General features: G+C 38.7%; 3 protein-coding genes across 3 annotated transcripts; 2 read left to right on the forward strand and 1 right to left on the reverse strand.

Annotated features, from left to right (window-relative positions):
* The first annotated feature begins 2,976 nt into the window (after nt 1–2,976).
* On the forward strand, nt 2,977–7,542 carry LOC21410934 (disease resistance protein RPP8). Its single transcript, XM_010088509.2, has 2 exons — nt 2,977–7,163; nt 7,271–7,542. The coding sequence occupies exon 1, from the start codon at nt 3,048–3,050 to the stop codon at nt 7,137–7,139; it is 4,092 nt and encodes a 1,363-aa protein (XP_010086811.1). The 5' UTR covers nt 2,977–3,047; the 3' UTR covers nt 7,140–7,163; nt 7,271–7,542.
* Nucleotides 7,543–10,382: 2,840 nt separating this feature from the next.
* Nucleotides 10,383–12,050, forward strand: LOC21392908 (nodulation-signaling pathway 1 protein). Its single transcript, XM_010088510.1, has one exon. The coding sequence runs from the start codon at nt 10,383–10,385 to the stop codon at nt 12,048–12,050; it is 1,668 nt and encodes a 555-aa protein (XP_010086812.1).
* Nucleotides 12,051–13,334: 1,284 nt separating this feature from the next.
* On the reverse strand, nt 13,335–15,398 carry LOC21392909. Its single transcript, XM_010088511.1, has one exon. It carries the CDS (start codon nt 15,396–15,398, stop codon nt 13,335–13,337), a length of 2,064 nt encoding a protein of 687 aa, XP_010086813.1.
* Nucleotides 15,399–15,745: the final 347 nt, after the last annotated feature.

The following is a 15,745-nucleotide window of genomic DNA, read 5'->3' on the forward strand; positions in this document are numbered from 1 at the left end:
GTAAGTAGGAATCTCGCCTACAGTATAAATAGATTTTAAAGTAAACAGTACACATGAACTATATATGTTTGAGTACATTTAATGTTATGAATGCTATGCTATGTTATACTACATACACTTAGGCAGTACACCCGAATTATATGTGTTCGAGTACATGATATAGTATGCTATGCTAGGTCATATTGCATACACCTTAATAAGTCAAGAGGAACTTATAAGAGTAATCTCAGTTGAGTGCCGTACCAGCCTCCACAAGGGAGGTAACTCAAGCTCCACAAGGGAGAAAAAAATAATAATAATGATGTCCTCCGACTCAAGGGAGGCATTCAAGTTATAATCACGGTGTCATGGGGGACCTTGCAAACCCTCACGTCCCGATAATTGCGCGCAAGTGGTATGAGCACTCGGGCCCATCAGTAAGAAAGATAAGATAAGATAATAAGATTATGATAAGACATCATAATTAAGCATAATTGGCTCATGCATATTTATTCATGTGAACGCACAGTTATTTTGCGGGAGATAGTTCCTACTTGCTGAGCGAAAGCTCATTATAGAATGTTTATACTGTAGGTAAGCAACCGGCATATAAAGCCTGATGGACTGCTGGCGAGTGGACGAACGAGGTGGGGCTCGGGATATGGATACCACTCGCAAATATTTCCGCAATCAGCTTTATGTTACAAATAGTTTTGTTAATTATGATTATGAAACAGATATGTTAAGGTTTGAATATTTTAATTAAGAAAGCAATTTCGTATTTTATGTTTATAATAAGACCTTTTAAAAAAAAAATGTTCCGTAAATTTTAAGAAATTTCAGTAAGTACAAGTTAAAAAGTTAGTTACAGTGGCGGCCTCAAAGGAGGGTCGCTACACATTCAGTTCAGTTATAATCACAGTGTTGTTGGGGACTTTGCAAACCCTCACGTCTCAATAATTACGCGTAAGTGGTACGAGCACTCAGGCCCATAAGTAAGTAAGATAAGAGCAGATAATAAGAATTTAATAAGACATGATCATAATTAAGCATAATTGACTCATGCATATTTATTCATGTGAACTTACAGTTATTTTGTGAGAGATAGTTCCTACTTGCTGAGCAAAAGCTCATCATAGAATATTTATATTGTAGGTAAGCAACCTGCACAGAACATATGATGGACTGAGGGCGAGGCAGCGGACGAACGGAGTGGAGGTTGGGGATGAGATACCGTGCACAGTCATTTTCCGCAGTAGTTACAGTTTTAAAAGATTTTGATAAGTATGTCTATAAACTTGTATTTTTGGAAGTTTGTAGTATAACGCGAAGTTTGTGTAAACTGCCAGAATTTATGTTGTTTTAAGTAAGTTTAAAAAAAAAAAAAGAGAATGCTACAGCATTTCTTATAGCATTTTAAAAAGGATGCTATAGCATTTTAAAAAGAATGTTACAGCATTTTAGAAAAGAATGCTACAGCATTCCTATAGCATAAATAAGAAAAAAAAAATCTCTCAGATTTTAAAAGTTTTAAAAGTTACAAGTTAAAAATTAATTTTAGTGATGGCTAACTCAACAGGGTCGTCACACTCCATGAGTCATTTCTTGAGCCCTAAAACAAGTAGGACGGAATTAGGTTTTCATTTGGATTAATGAACATTTGTCAAGAAGTGCACAATAATTGAAGGCAGTAGTCGGAACTGCTTTTATTGTTTTTGGAAGTCATATATGAAAGCTATCTGAACATGTGCAGGATGACAACTGTAATTGAGGAGGGGCCTCTTTATGTAATTAAGGGAGCTCTTGAAATTATCACAAAAGATAAAGGGAAAAATATTCATTCGCTGGAGAAAGGTGAACCACTGAAGTGTAGACCTTGACTTTTGAATGCACGCGTGAAATGCATGGAATTTAATTCTCAATAGTGAAAATATACACTGTTATACCTATTAGAAATAATTATAATAAATGCATACACTCCGGAAGGAATCAGATTCCTCTATTCTATCCCATTCTTGTTTAGTAAATACGCTTGGTGGTGGCAGCTAGGACTGGCAATTCAATTGACGACACGACGATATGATTTAAAATTCGTATAAAGTTAGTGAGTTTAGATTTATTATAAATGAGTTTAGGTCATAATCGGGTTGACACGATTAATAAGATTAATAAATAAGTTATGTTAGGGTTGACCTCCTAATACGAAGTGACACGATTAAAGAAAAGATAAATTGACCAATAAACATGTTAAATATGTCTTGACCGTGTTATTTAAGTCATTATTATATTAGTTATTTATTCAATATATTAATTTAAATTGGTTGACACGATTAACACAATTAATAAATAGGTTGTGTTTAGATTGGCATTTTTGAGACATTTAATAAACATTTCGTATTTATGTTGATATTTTTGACATAATTAATAAACGGGTTGATACGAACACGGCCCACTAACACAAATTGCCATCCTTAGTGGCAGCATAGCATCGAAGGGCGACCTATAAGGCTTCTCTCGTCAATTATTTATTGATTGATTCTCATAGTCTATTTGAGGATGTAATTATGCCTCTTATTAATCTGTCAAATATAATTTGACTGATGTAGTTTTAGACTATTTAAATACTAGTCGGCGAAAATATAAATAAGATTCCTTTCTATTTCACTTGTAATTCTAACCATTTGTCTCGCATGGACAATCTTTTCTTTTCAGCATAAAAAAGTCCCACTAGATGATATATATATATATATATATATATATATGTGAATTCTATGGATTTGGATCCAACGTAGGAAAAGCACCAAAAGTCCCCTTTTACTTCCCTGACTGGCTCCACCTCTCCTAACAATACATGATGCATACTTTCCAAATTCTAGTCCAACCCACATAGCACTACCACTTTTGCTCCTTTTTTTTTTCCAAATAAAAAATCTTGAATTTCCCACTTGTATAATCAAGAATCTCCAAGCCATTAGTACTGCAAATTGCAATGGCTGGCTTATTGTACCATTTCCTCTAAAGCAACAAACCTGCTAAAATACATTAAGCGTAGCGTGCAGGGTGAGAAAATGGAGTGGGCCGTCGTGGAGGAGGCAGCAGTGGCTCAGCTATTCAGATCTCCGACGTCGTTGGAGTCCAAGTCAGGCTCTCCAAGCTTTGGTGCGGTTCTCTTCACTTATTTTCTTGAATACCAAACATCAGATTTCAAATCAACCAAGGCCAGTAGTAATGCATTCCTCGACTCTATACAAAGTGATAATGCTTACTTCTATCTCATCTTTGCTGTGACCTTGTTTTGGTTTAACTTAAACCACATATCTTTTTACCATGTCCTCTTTTGCATCTCTGTTATCACAACGTGTCTTTTCATCTTTGTGAATTACTTGGCGTTTCTCTTCTTGGAAAACGACATCAAATGGATTGGCAGAGAATCGAGGTTGTTGTGCGCCATTGTGGAAGCTGCTGATGGAATTGAGTCTTTGAGCGATCAAATAAGAAGCAAAGCTCATCGAGTACGGAATTCCGAACTCGACTCGGGTGTGGTGAATGTAGGACTGAACGAGCCTGAGGTAGTTTGGGTGGATAAGACCAGGAATGTAATTTTGAAAGCAGAGGATTTGGTTAAGGACTTTGAGAGTAAAAAGAAAAGAGAGATAACTCTCCGCAAAATGTCTTTCTCAATGCTTCACTTTATGGAGGTAGACGAGCTTTTAAAGGAGACTAGGCTGGTCAAGGATGAGATTAACGGTATCTTTGTCATGAAGTATATGCGTAAAATCAACATATGCGAATCGTTGGAGAAGTCTTGGTCTACAATTAGAAAGTTGTTGGACAGGCCTATTGAAGAACAGGAGAACAAGTTGGTAAAATCTAGATTACAAGTTGGCAGGGGTGGTTTCCTTTCCTCTCTTGTGAAGAAAGTACATAGTATGGTGGTACTGATCGATCGAATCAAAGGTTTAAATGGCGGCCAATCCCCACTGTACCTGGTAATAATTGAGCTGCAATTGTTGTTGTTGTATCCTTTCCTGCAACACGTCGAAGGGCTTCAACTCGAGAGTGAAATAGGAAAGGCCTGGTTGAAGGAAGTGGATGAAATCGTTGGGGAAGCGCAACTTTCCATTGAAGCATTCTCGAAAGCAACGGCATGTCAAGTTTGGTGGCTTAGAGGTCCACACATTATAAAAAGATGGAAAGCTCGGCGAAAGCTTGAGGCAGACATTAAGCGCATAGATGTCTGCTTCTCTGAGCTTTTTGAAAGGAAGGAAAGGTATGGCTTCAAATTCATCATAAGAGATTCTTCAAAGTCCTCTAAGTACTGTAATGGAGATGGAGAAGAGAAAGTTTTGTCTGTCGTAAAAGATATTCGCTACTTCCTTGATCAGAGGTGCCTACAATTAGGCTGGGTGGCGGGTAAGCTGAAGTTACTGTGTGATCAGCTGCAGAATATGCTTGAACTGTTAAATGATGCAGAAACAACATATGCTGGCATAAACAGCCTCAGAAATGCGTGGTTTGATCAAATGAAGAATGTTGCAAACATTGCAGCCGAATCGAAGAAAGCCTTTCGGATCAATTCCGAGAGTGGCTATGGGAGCTATGATAGGTTGAGGAGTACAAGAGCTAGGCTGCAGTTTTCGCACGAAATCGACCAAATCAAGCATCGGATTCATGTTATTGAAAAAAGCTTAAGTGCCTACAGCATTGAACTAAGAGAAGAGTCAAGTTCTGTGGTTGGTCTAGAAGAAGACGTGGATGCATTGGTCTCAAAATTAACTGCCGAGAGTAGAGATGGCGATTGTGTTTGTGATGTTTGTTCCATTGTAGGAATGGAAGGCATAGGTAAGACAACTTTGGCGAAAAAAGTGTATGGCCATAGAGCTATTGAACAAGGTTTTCCTACCCGCGCGTGGGTTAATGTACCTAAAAAACGCGACGATGAATTATCATTCCTAGAAGACATAGGAAAGCAGGTTCTAGGCCGGCATGAGAAAGAGATCAATTCCAGAGAAGAACAGTACTGGAAGAGTATGGTAAGTGCTTTTTTAAACAAGGGCAAGTACTTACTAGTTCTGGACAATGTGTCAACAACGGAAGCTTGGGACACACTGATGAAACTATTGGAGTTAAGGACATTGAAAGGGGGAAGAGTTGTACTAACCACGCAGAACGAGAAAGTCGCTGAACTAGCTGATTGTTACTCAAGTAGGAAACTTCGCCACAGAATTCGTCTGCGAACAAAGGATGAGAGCTTTTGTTTACTAAAGCAGATGGTGTACATTTCTTCAGGAGAAGAAACAATAGCAGAAGATATTGTACGTGGATGTTTGGGCTTGCCTTTTTCCATTATGCGCGTTGGATACATGATGTTGAAGCAAGAAGTCACCGCTTTGGAGGCTCTTGAGACAGTGCCGTTGTTGAAAAGCGCAACCAGTGAAGAGTTGCCTCCGCGTTTGAAGCCATTGCTTGAACACTTTGAATTGTTTCCGGGGGACTTTGAAATCCCTGCTAGGAGACTAATTACTTTGTGGGTTTCAGAAGGATTGGTAAAAAAAAGCGAAGGCGAGAACCAAACTCTCGAACACAAGGACCAAACTCTCGAACCCAAGAACCAAACTCTCAAACAAGTTGCCGAGAAGTGTCTTTCTGAGCTGATTGATCAGGGCATTGTTCAGGTAGTCAAGAGAAAGGCAAATGGAAAAGTCAAGACGTGTTGCTTGCCACTAAGATCCAAACCATGTTCTCTCCAGTTTTCACGAGAATCCCACCAGAGAATCCAACAAGTCAGATCAGTTCAGAGACTTGCTCATCATTATAACAACGAAAACCGTAGTTTTTGCCTAATTCACAGTGGCTCAACACATGATCAACTAGACAAAAGAAAGCTTCACTCTTTCTTCCCTTGTGATCCTCAAGAAGACGATGAGCCCGGAGAAGACATAGGCTTCTTTCTTCGCATGGGGAAAGAGACTCAAGAAGACGATGATACTCAAGAAGATGATGATCCTCAAGAAGACGATGATCCTCAAGAAGACGATGATTGGATTTCGCTAGAGTACAAAGATCTTTGCTCATTTCTCTCTTTCGATCCTCGAGAAGGAAATGAACCGGGAGAGCAAATAGGCAATTTCCTCCGCAGGGGAATTGCTCGCGGTTTCTTCCAAGGATTGCAGGTGCTTGATCTTGAAGGTGTGTTCAGACCTGAATTGCCTAAGAACATAGGAAAACTAAAGAAGTTGAGGTATTTAGGCTTAAGGTGGACTTACCTTCAGAGCATACCCTCGTCTATAGGCGAATTAGCTCACCTTGAAACCTTGGATTTGAAGCATACTTGTGTCGACACTCTGCCGAGCTCAGTATGGAAATTGCAAAGACTTCGACATTTGTACTTGGACAAGAGTTATCGAAGTAAATTCATGAGAAATCCAAGTGGGAGTTCCCTAAAAAGCCTCGAAAGTTTATGGGGCGTGTTTGTGGACAAGAATAGTCCTTTGATGGATTGCTTGGACAAGATGACCAATCTTAGAAAATTAGGATTGGCATTCCAGTTAGATAAGCGAGAGGGAAAGAGGCTAGCAGGTCGGATTATGAAACTGAAGCACCTCCAAACTTTGAAGCTAAGATCGATCGATGAAAGGAGTAAGCCCGGAAAGTTATTCTTGAAGCTTTCAGGCCTTGGGAATCTCTCCAGCCTAAACTTGTTTGGGAGGCTAAAAAATACTCTTGTGATAGATAAATTCCCCAAGCAACTTACTGAGCTTACCTTGTCAGCTTCTGGCCTTTCAAATGATACAATGTCTAAGCTAGGGAAACTCCTGAACCTTAAGTTACTCTGCTTCTATTCTAACTCTTATGGAGGGATACAAATGGTTTTCTCTGACGAAGACTTTCCTCAGCTTCTAGTATTAAAGCTATGGAAGCTAGAAGAATTGGAAGACTTGGTATTTCATGAGAAAGCGCTGCGAAATCTCCGGGAGTTGGAGACTAGGTCCTGTAAGAAACTGAAGGTCCCATATGAATTGAAGAACTTAAAGACTCTACTTGAATTGAAGCTGACTAACATGCCTGAGGAGTTTGTTAGGGAGATTGATAATAACAAGGGACAAATTTGGAAGGATACTACTCATTCTCCATCAATCAAAATCGTCGACGACTTTTAGAATTCATGCCGAATAACAGAACTGGTATTCTCTTCTTTCTTTTATGTTGTGCTTATGATCTTTTCCATTTATAAACAAAACATAAAATTTCTAAGCTTGTAATTTATGAGAAATTTTTGTTTTCTTGTCAGCGAGCTTTCAACTTTGATTACCGATTATGGAGCAGTAATTGAAGGAAGCCAGATAAGTCTGTCCTGGGTTTTGTTTGGTCTAAAGGGACTTTCCATTAGTACTGCTAAGAGGGGTTAAAAACAAAGTGCTTTATTGTCTTGTTCTATGCTAATTGTTAATATTTGTTTTTGAAGCTCTTTTGTACAATGGATGGAGACCAAATTGTAGTGCTACGAACATAAATAATGATTTACTATATAATGTTGATGTCAAGTGGATTGGTTGAAAATAGAAAATATTTTAACTCTGCTCCGTAGCTGTTTAACTTAAAGCTAGCAGAAGCTTCAGTTCTGCCTCTGCTGAGCTCGCCAGAATTTTGCCTGCATAATTTTTTTTCATTGATTATTACCTGTTCTTTGTGCTACATAGACAAAATTCTTACATGTTAATAGGCCATTTAGTTCATTAATTCCAAAAATAAAGAAAATAAAAAATAAATCTAAGAAATTAAGATAGGAGTAACATGATTGTAAGCATAGGAGGTGATACAAGCAGTACAATCAAATACAATGTTGTTTCTGAAAAACCATTCCAAGAGAAATAATTAAGAATAAGAGGGTCATCCACTGCAGGACCATTTCATCGCTAACCTCAGAAATTAAGGTTGTTTGTCGATTAACGAGGGTCAACATCTTAGAGAATCGTCAACGGATTCCATGTTTTTGAATAAAGAGGAGCTAGAATCCCTTTTTTTTTTTTTTTTTTAAATTTTTGCGCCTGCAATTTTTAACAAATATATGGGATGGAGTGCTCTACACGAGTTTAGTGCTGACAAGTTTGACTCGGTATCTGACTTTTTTCATGTTAAGCCCGCTTAATGGCCTAAAATGTGGAAGAAGTACCATCTCTTTGAAGTGATTGAGCGGTTAAATTGCATTGTCTTTGGAGAGAGAAAGGAACAAGGGTCATGAAAATATAGGTGGAACACTTGTTCAAATTTTGTTAATTTGAATTTTTTGGTTGAACAAAAAAATTTAAACTGTGTGGTTTAAACTACAGTTTAAATTGCCGTTTAGATGTGCAGTTAAAATTTTAATCTGAATAAAGAATAAAATTTAAATTTGTATTTGATAGGTGTGAAAAGGAGAGAGAGTGAGCATTTTTTTATTGATAAAAAATAGTTTAAACTGTTGAACTTAAGAGGTGAGCTAAACCTTAAGTTTAACAGTTTAACTCATTTTAAACGGAGAATATAATTCAGACTGTGTGTTTGCCAAACACGAGTTTAAACGGTGATTAATGTTCGAACTGAGTTGAACTGAGTTAAACCAGTAAATTAAATGGGTACACAATCAAAATCAAGGACGAAGCTAGGATTTTATTTCAGTGGGGGCACTCACAAGATTTTTTTTTTTTTTTTACTTCTCACCATTTTTATTTTTTTCCTTATAGTTACTAATAATTTTCTTTAAGAAGTAAATTAAAAATATGCAAATCAAAGTTAATCCCCAAGATTAAGAAGTAAAATTCACACATAATTAATCAACCCAAACTTATTCGGTTAAAATAATATTAAATCAAAATCAAACAAAGCTTTTTATAAAAGCAAAAAATGAATAATAAAAAAGAGATTAAATAATGTCTAAGATTATTTAACTAAAAAAATAGTGACTATCTAAAAGATAAAGTAAAAAAACTAATTAAATAACTTAAAATAGTGGGATAGATTAAAAAAATAAAGTCACTTCTTATAGAAAATATATTTTAATACAGATACATTTGTAAAATTATATAAAATTGTTGATAAAAATTAAATAAAAAAATAAAAAACAAAATCACTTTTTATAAAAAATATATTTTAATATAGATACATTTGTAAAATTATATAAAATTATAGGTAAAAATTAAATAGATACAGAAGTGAATGGGACGCGGACCCCATAGACCCTCGTAGCTCCGTCTATGTACACAGTAATTGGCAATATTTATTGCAACAGTGGTGGATTCTCTCTACTGTTTAAGCCAGGAAATAGTGGTTTTGTTTGACATGTTCTGTAGATTAAAATAGTTTTCTGATGGCGGCCTTTTGTCCTTTTCTGTGGCTTGCCTCTCTAGCTGGTTGGATAGTTTTTTTTTTTTTTTTTTTTTTCTGAAATACAGATAACTGTTTGGATAGCTTAGGATGCGTTTGGTAAATGAATCCATAATTATAATTATGAATTCTGGTTTAGAATTAGTATTTAGTTACAGTAATTTTAAATCATAATTCAGAATTAATGTTTAGTTTTGATGATTCTAAATCATAATTTAAAATATGATGTGATGTTTTAAACTAGTTCAAATAATGATTTTAAAACCACCATCTCTTGATTTAAAATGATTTAAACCCATGATTCTGAATCATAATTTAAACTCAAAATTATAAATTATTATTTTAATTTTAAAACCATACTTAAAATTATCTTGATTTAAATTCTCGTACCAAATAAATACTTAATGAGGCTCCTGTGTGGTTGTACACTTCTCTGTCTGTTAATGAAGATTGTCAATCACCCACACACAAAAAAGGGGATAAAAATTGAAACTTAACCCAAAACTAGTATCTTCATATAACTTGGAATAGGGACAAAACCAAAAGTTTATTTTAGTCTCTCGGGAGAGGCACAAAACAGTGCCAAACAGAAGCCCTTATTATAATTCTTATGAAACAGAGTTTGCCGTCTCTTGACAATTCAACTTCAACCCCATCACTATCCCCAACTTCTCAAGAACTCTCTCTCTCTCTCTCTCTCTCTGGTGCGTCACGACCAGCGTGGCATACAAAGGAATAAGTTGACCACCCAAAACAAGGAAAAGACACTGTTTATTACTTTCTTTGTGGTATTAAAATACCTTAATAAAACATCATATCGTCCAAACGAGCAGCACACCAACACTTGGAAAATGCTTTTCTTTGTCCTTTTCATAGGGCACTATTACCCCTCTTGGTTTAGTTTAACATTTAAAATAAAATTTAAAAAAAAAAACAATTTTGCTTGCTCACCATCTTCTATAGTCAATGATCCAACACTAGCTCACCCTTCATCTTTTAACAAATTTGCTCCCTCATCACTCATACTTCTATCAAACTGAATGACTAGTGAAGAGCCAGAGCCAAACCCAACCTCGGATCACATCATGGACTGGCTTGAAGATTCAGTTTCATTCCTTCCATCTTTCTTGGACGATCCCTATAATTCAGGCGAGATCAGCGAGATCAACGGCTATCAATGGTGGGATGAAAGTCAGGACATAGCCCAAGATCTGATCAACATAAGAGAAACTTCTCTAAATTGCCCTTCAGCTGCTGCCACTATTAGTACCACCACAAAACCTCCTAATGCCGCCATTTATAATAATCTCCCACTTCCCAGTTTATCCAAGAAGCGAAAATCCGTGGAGGAACCGATTCCTAAACCGTCTCAAAACAATCAGAAGAAAAACCACGGCCGGCGGATCAACCAGGCTAAGGATGGTGATGCGGCAGTTGAAGAAGCGGTTCCAATCAAGAAATCAGTTGGAAACAAGAAAAGTTCAAGTAAAGCTACAGGGAATAACGGTAATAACGGTAATAACAAGGATGGAAGGTGGGCTGAACAGTTGCTCAATCCTTGTGCCACTGCCATAACTGAAGGAAATTTCACGCGCGTGCAACACCTCCTCTTTGTTCTCAAGGAGCTCGCGTCCCACACCGGAGACCCCAACCACCGGCTCGCCTTTCACGGCCTCCGCGCGCTGACGCACCACATATCTTCCTCCGGCTCCACCTCCTCCTCTGCCTCAACAGGCCCTGCTGCTTTTGCTTCCGCCGAATCACGCTTCTTCCAGAAATCCCTGATCAAATTCTCCGAGGTTAGCCCTTGGTTCGCCTTTCCCAACAACATTGCAAACTCTTCTATCCTCCAACTCCTCACTGAGGAAAGTGATCGAACGCGTAACCTGCACATTCTCGACATTGGCGTCTCCCACGGTGTGCAATGGCCGATACTCCTCGAGGCCCTGACAAGCCGACCAGGCGGCCCTCCTCCGCTAGTTCGCATCACGGTCATCCCCGGCAGCTCCACCACTGAAAGCGAAGACACCCCATTCTCAATAGGCCCACCGGGGGACAACTTTTCCTCTCGGCTTCTCGGATTCGCGAAGTCCATGAACATCAACCTACAAATGAACCGACTAGACAATCAGCCATTACAGAATCTAAACTCCCAAATCATCGACTCCTCCGAGGAAGAAACCTTAATCATTTGCGCACAATTCAGACTTCACTACCTCAACCACAATGTACCAGACGAAAGAACAGAATTCTTGAAATCCCTGAGGAAAATGGATCCCAAAGGGCTAATCCTAAGCGACAACAACGTGGAATGTAGCAGCAGCAACTGCGGGGATTTCACCGCCAGGTTCTCGCGGCGGGTGGACTACTTGTGGAGGTTTCTGGACTCGACGAGCTCGGCGTTCAAAGGGCGGGAGAGCGAGGAGAGGAGGCTGATGGAAGGAGAGGCGGCGAAGGCGTTGACAAACAGGGGAGAGATGAACGAAGGGAAAGAAAAGTGGTGCGAGAGAATGAGAGGAGCTGGGTTTGTGGGAGAGGCTTTGGGAGAGGACGCCATTGATGGAGCTCGAGCTCTGTTGAGGAAGTACGACGGGAATTGGGAGATGAGGGTCGATGAGAAAGATGGGTTTGCGGGCTTGTGGTGGAAAGGTCAGCCTGTTTCGTTTTGTTCGTTGTGGAAGTTGGATAAGAAAGTGAGTGACAGTTAAAACCGTTACTATTCATTCGTACTTCTCTTTCCTTTTATTATGTTCTTTTGTAGGTTTATAGGAGCATTAGTTAATTAAGGATGGAAGGGTCGTTTTGCAGTCTTATTATTCCTCTTTCATGATGATAGCTTTTTTAGTTAAACCAAAGATATGGTTATGCGGATTTCGCGGGATTATCAAAAAAAAAAAAAAAAAAAAAGGGGTTTTGCAAAGCAATCTGGCTTCAACTTTGATAGTATGGTTGGTACTACGTGCGATCTAGTAACGCAACACATAATTAACCAACTTATCAAAAAGGAAAACAAAAATGAATAACCAGTAGTATCTGTATCTTAAAAAAAAAAAAAAATAATTAAGGGTTGTTTGATTGGGGGATTCGTACCCCGATTTGAATCATGGTTTATGGTTTGTTACAGTATTTTCTCTCACAAAAAATATACGTAAATTGAAAATAGTTCTAATCTTGTGATTCTAATCCATGAACTAAACGTCTCTTAAATCTATGAAACTTAGCTATGAAACGATTTTTAGGCAAACTGTTTTTGTTTTTTCTTTTTAATGTGTTCTGGGAAGGACAATTGATGTTATAATTTTAGGCAAATGCTTCGGTCCATCACGCAGGACGAGTCCTATGTGTAAACTGTTGAAGTGGAGAGTATACTATTTCAACTTTCAACCAAAAAAAAAAAATTTCCTGCATACTACGTTGTTGTACTTTTTAAAGTAGTCTTTACATAAAATAAATTTCATTTAAACTCCTATCCGATCCTTCACGAACAAACCAAATATAAATATTACAGTGCAAAAATGCCAGAGTTTTAGAAACTGGCTGAATAGTATAAATCATAGCCCATATACCGCTAGAATCGATCTATCAATTACGCTTCACATGGTGAGTACTTAGAGTCTCTGAAATCATGGAACAAAAAAAGGACTTGAATAAGATTTCAGTATCCCTTTCAAGGTGTAAATTGATTTGGGCAAGATTCATGCTGTAATCCTTGTTGTAATCCAATTATAGCATATACGATGCTTAATTCCGTTCATCTGGAGGTCGATTATTAACCTTAAACTACTCAGAAGATAAGCAAAAAAAGGAGAATATAGAAAAAGATAAAACGATCTAACTGATAAAAATCAAACATCAAACATCACTAACATCATTTTCTTCAAGAATTGCTACCGAAAGAGAAGAAAAAAATAGCAATTACTTCCTATCTAATCTTTCAAGAAGCTGTTTTATTCTTGAAAAAAAGGGACTTGTTCTAACTCACTATACCTTCTTTACCGCGCATTTAGCTTTGCTCTTGCGTGGCCCTTTGAGATTTGAAACTGTTCAGTTATGCCAAGATGCGCCATTAGAAGCCAGACATGAGTGAGCAGCTCACCACCTTGCCTCAGCTGCTGAGCGTGCTGACTTCTTTGGCACTGACAAGCAGCGTAAGACAGCATTTCCACCCACACATGGCTCACCATTTCCCATTTCTTTTCCTTCTTCCACTTCAACGATCTCAAAGCCTGTGCAAGCTTGCAGGCGTCGAACAACACCGATTTGCTCCGGTCACCTTTCACTTCCAACGGAGGAATTTTAGTGCTCACTTGCAGCAAGGTTGCGCAAGCTTTCTTCGCATCTTTAACGGAGTTTCTTCCTCTGAAAAATTCCTCTGCTTCGGCGTGTGTGTCTTGGAACCTGATTTGTCCAATCCCATTGGGCAGCATAAAGGGGCGCATGACCAGAAGATACAACATGTAATCAGACAACCACTTGCTGATCTCCTTAAAGTTTGACTTTTCATTCAGTTCAGCATCACTCGAGTTTTCGAGCATACCGGAGTAATAGCACAGATCTGTGGCAATATGCCAAAGAAGAATGCTCTGGTCAAATTCAGCATTCTCAATGCTCCAGCCAAGTTGATCAAGACATTTCTCCTCCTCAAGAACCCATAATCCCCTATGAGAACATAATCTCTTGCACGCGCTGTAATCGAAGGCGCTCCTTGATTTCTTTCTAAGCTGTTGAAAGATCAACTCTTTCAACTCCTTGGAAACTGTTTGGAAATCCTCATAGCGGTTCATCTCCATTGTCTCATAAATGCAGAGGGCCTTCTGGGGGAGACCCCAATTGGTTGGTTTGTCATTGATACAAAGCCTAATTAGGTTGAACTGCGCAATCTTATTCGACCATCTCTTGGGTTCAGTAGGAAGAAATGGTAGAATGGAATGATTCAAGGAATCTGCCACCACGTTCTTCTGCTTGCTCAGCCAAAGCACTGCCCTGTCCGAGCAGAGTAGTAAAACGACAGCGTATATCTCGAGGGCAACAGCTCCAGCCAGCAATATGTAGGTGATGCTTATGTCCAGTCTCCGATATCCTTGCTTCTCGATGAACAAAAAGGCAAAAAACACGACAACGGTGCACAAAAAACTGATGAATCGGAGAAAGCCGCCCATGTGAGAGTATACCACAACTGCTTTAGTGTAAAACACGTCGTAGATGAACCCCAGCTCAATCTCTATCACTTTGAAAACCACGTCGCAAGTGCTGTTCTGGACGAAGGACCTGCTTTTAACGATGTCGTGGAAGCTGAGGATGAGGTCCGCAAACAGCCGCTTGAAGTCCTCGAAGAAGTTGTGGGCATCTCGCAAGTTATCAACGTCTCGGACATTGTCGTTCGATGGAATCACATTGATGATATGATCACCAAATGTTGGAGCTTCAATGTTGCTCTCTGATGAGACGTCAAACCCTTCTAATCTTTTTGAGTGATATTCCTCCATGAATCTGGCGTAATTGGGACCCGGATCACGACGAGGGAACATCGATTTTCGAAAGTATTTACTACTCGCACACCGCAGAACCCAATTGCGCTCTCCAAACTTGATGATCCCAGCTAAGTAGATTGGAAGTGAGAGAAAGTTAAGCATGTTATCACCAGTCCAGGCTCTAATGAGGATGTAAAATGCAACGACCACTTGTACAACTAGCATGACTAAGTGCCTCCACCAGAGCTCATTGTCTTCCAAGGAATAAGCAGTGATGGTGTCTGGGCCTCCAAGGTGAAGAAGAAGGAAAGGAGCCCAAAAGGCTTTTATAATGTGTTCGGGTTTAGTGGAGTCGCCGTTGCCATCTCCGTAACTCGACAGCACACCTAGTGCGACTGTGGCGATCCAGTCTGCAGACAAGTAAGATGACCACAGAAGGAATTGGAGCAAGCTTTGTGTGGAGTGCTTTCTCCTGTTTCCGATCAGGATGAGAATGCTTTGTAAGATGAGGCTGGCTAGAACCATTGCGCGGATCTCCCATTCGCTCCATAATTCCCTCAATCTTTCTGGAAATATATGCACCATCTCTTTATCTTTCTCTCTTCTTTTGTGAAGATTGAACTGGTGAAAAACAAAAGAAAGAAAAAAAGAATTTGTTAACTAGGAAAAGGGTGGTTTTTTCACTGTGAACCAGTGTCAATGCCAAAAAGAACCCTCTATTTTTCACTCTCCCTCTACAAAATTAGACCATAATTAGATTTAGAAGAGAGTTTATGAACATAATCTAACTAAGGTGCCACTTATGTAAACCTTGAAAGATGATACCTCTCTTTGACTCTCTCGTCATAAGCAAAGCATTTAATACAGGTTTGTTAACTGTTATTATTAATTGCCGGTCTTTCTTTAGTAGAAGCTTAAGTATTGCTGGTCTT

This window comes from Morus notabilis, unplaced genomic scaffold, assembly GCF_000414095.1.
Source record: "Morus notabilis unplaced genomic scaffold, ASM41409v2 Scaffold1273, whole genome shotgun sequence".
In the NCBI taxonomy this organism is placed as follows: domain Eukaryota; kingdom Viridiplantae; phylum Streptophyta; class Magnoliopsida; order Rosales; family Moraceae; genus Morus; species Morus notabilis.

Excerpts from the sequence above, each read along its gene's own strand:
- LOC21392908 (XM_010088510.1), top strand. The coding sequence starts at position 10,383 with ATGACTAGTGAAGAGCCAGAGCCAAACCCAACCTCGGATCACATCATG.
- LOC21392909 (XM_010088511.1), bottom strand. The coding sequence starts at position 15,398 with ATGGTGCATATATTTCCAGAAAGATTGAGGGAATTATGGAGCGAATGG.
- LOC21410934 (XM_010088509.2), top strand. The coding sequence starts at position 3,048 with ATGGAGTGGGCCGTCGTGGAGGAGGCAGCAGTGGCTCAGCTATTCAGA.